Below are 1,634 nucleotides of genomic sequence, written 5' to 3'. Positions count from 1 at the left end.
AAATCCTATCTCAAAGTCTTAATAAGGTGGGGTTTGTGTCTATAATCCCAACACTCAAGCTGAGGCAGGGGGATTCTGAGCTTCAGGCCAGCCTGTGTCATACAACAGACACAGGAGGCCCAGCTGAGGTGGTGAGGGCTCAGGGAGCCTAAGAACGGCCAGGCCGGCCAGCCTCGCAGGTGCTGTCCCTCCTGGTCAGTCCAGCCTCCAAAAGTCACTTTGCACGGGAGGGTCCCGGAAAGCGATGGAGGGGCGGCGAGGAGCCCGGGCGGGGTCTTCCTCCCTGCGCCAGGTCAGGGCCAGCTGAAGGTCCAGCTCTTCCAGGTCTTCCGTGGCCAAGCTCGCCCGGAGCTCCCGTGGGCCTTCCTCCTGGTCTGGTTTAGGGCCAAAGGCCCAGTCTGCAGTGAGGAGACCAGCGAGGGCGTGGTTTGTCCCGCCCACCCTCCCGGGACGGCCCCGCCCCCTCCCTGGCCCAGTCCCGCCCACCCGGGCCCACCCCCGCCCACCCGGGCCCACCCCAGACCCAGATCAGGCCCCGCCTCCTCTCTGGCCCGACCCACCCCCTGAACTGGCCCCGCCCCGCCCCTTTCTAGTCTAGCTCCGCCCCTCCCTGATCAGGCTCCGCCTATCAGCCCTGGATCGACCCCGCCCCCTCCCTGGCCCCGCCCCACCCACTGGGGGGGGCGTCTCCCCCCCCCCCCGGCTCAGTCCCACCCACCCCAGGCCCAGCTCCGCCCCTCCCTCCATGGCCTGCCCCTCCCACCCTGGGCTCACCCCAGGCCCAGCTCCGCCCCTCCCTCCCTGGCCCGCTCCGCCCCTTTCTGGCCCGGTCCTGCCCCCTCCCTGGCTCGACCCCGCCCCCTCCCACCCCGGGCTCACCCCAGGCCCAGCTCTGCTTCTCCCAAGGCCCGGCCCCGCCCCCTCCCTGGCCCCGCCCCACCCACTCCGGGGGCCCGTCCCGCCCCCCCTTTCTCCATGGCTCAGTCCTGCCCACCCCAGGCCCAGCCCCGCCCCTCCCTCCATGTCCCCGCCCCTTTCTGGCCCAGCTCCGCCCCTCCTACCCCGGCCCAGCTCCGCTCCTCCCATGGCCCAGCCCCGCCCCTACCGGGCCCAGCCCCTTTCTGGCCCGGTCCTGCCCCCTCCCTGGCTCGACCCCGCCCCCTCCCACCCCGGGCTCACCCCAGGCCCACACGGGGCCTCGTTCCCACGCCTACTGCGACCCCGCCCAGGCTAGATTCGCGGAGGGTAGCCTGGCTCACCGGCCAAGTCATGAGCGAGGTCTTTGATGAGGTGGCCCACGATGGCGTAGGCCACGGCCACCACCAGGACGGCGGCCATCAGCAGGTACAAGGCGTAGCGAGGCAGGCGGATGGCGTCCAGCGGAGGCGGCCGGTACTCCTCGTACATGGCCGGGGCCGGGCTCCAGGCCCGTGCCTCGCTCGCCGCCGACCCCGCCATTGATTGCTGGCGACACCCTCCACCGGAGCCCGACGCAGGCGATTAGGGGATGAGCTCCAAGGATTAGGACGGCTGCTATATCTGTGGGTCCCCTCCCTCGATGGCTGTCATGGCTGTGACGCCGATCCGCCCACGCGAGGACCGTGCAAAAGCCCGGGGCAGCCGTGGGGCAGAGG

The 1,634-nt window shown here is 71.2% G+C and overlaps 1 protein-coding gene across 1 annotated transcript; it reads right to left on the bottom strand.

The window, feature by feature from the left end:
- Positions 1 to 1,634, bottom strand: LOC130876512 (small integral membrane protein 44-like). The gene is made up of 2 exons (XM_057773098.1): positions 1,260 to 1,634; positions 1 to 398 (listed from the first exon to the last, which is right to left on the bottom strand). Exons 1-2 carry the CDS (start codon positions 1,456 to 1,458, stop codon positions 196 to 198), a joined length of 402 nt encoding a protein of 133 aa, XP_057629081.1. The 5' UTR covers positions 1,459 to 1,634; the 3' UTR covers positions 1 to 195.

The sequence above is a fragment of the Chionomys nivalis genome, chromosome 6 (genome assembly GCF_950005125.1).
Source record: "Chionomys nivalis chromosome 6, mChiNiv1.1, whole genome shotgun sequence".
NCBI lineage: Eukaryota > Metazoa > Chordata > Mammalia > Rodentia > Cricetidae > Chionomys > Chionomys nivalis.
Note: the sequence above shows the minus strand (reverse complement) of the source record. Positions and strands in the feature narration are given on the sequence as shown.

Coding starts and splice junctions, on each gene's coding strand:
- LOC130876512 (XM_057773098.1), bottom strand. CDS start 1,458: ATGGCGGGGTCGGCGGCGAGCGAGGCACGGGCCTGGAGCCCGGCCCCG. Junction 399..1,259: donor CCTCGCTCATGACTTGGCCG/GTGAGCCAGGCT, acceptor TCCTCACTGCAG/ACTGGGCCTTTGGCCCTAAA.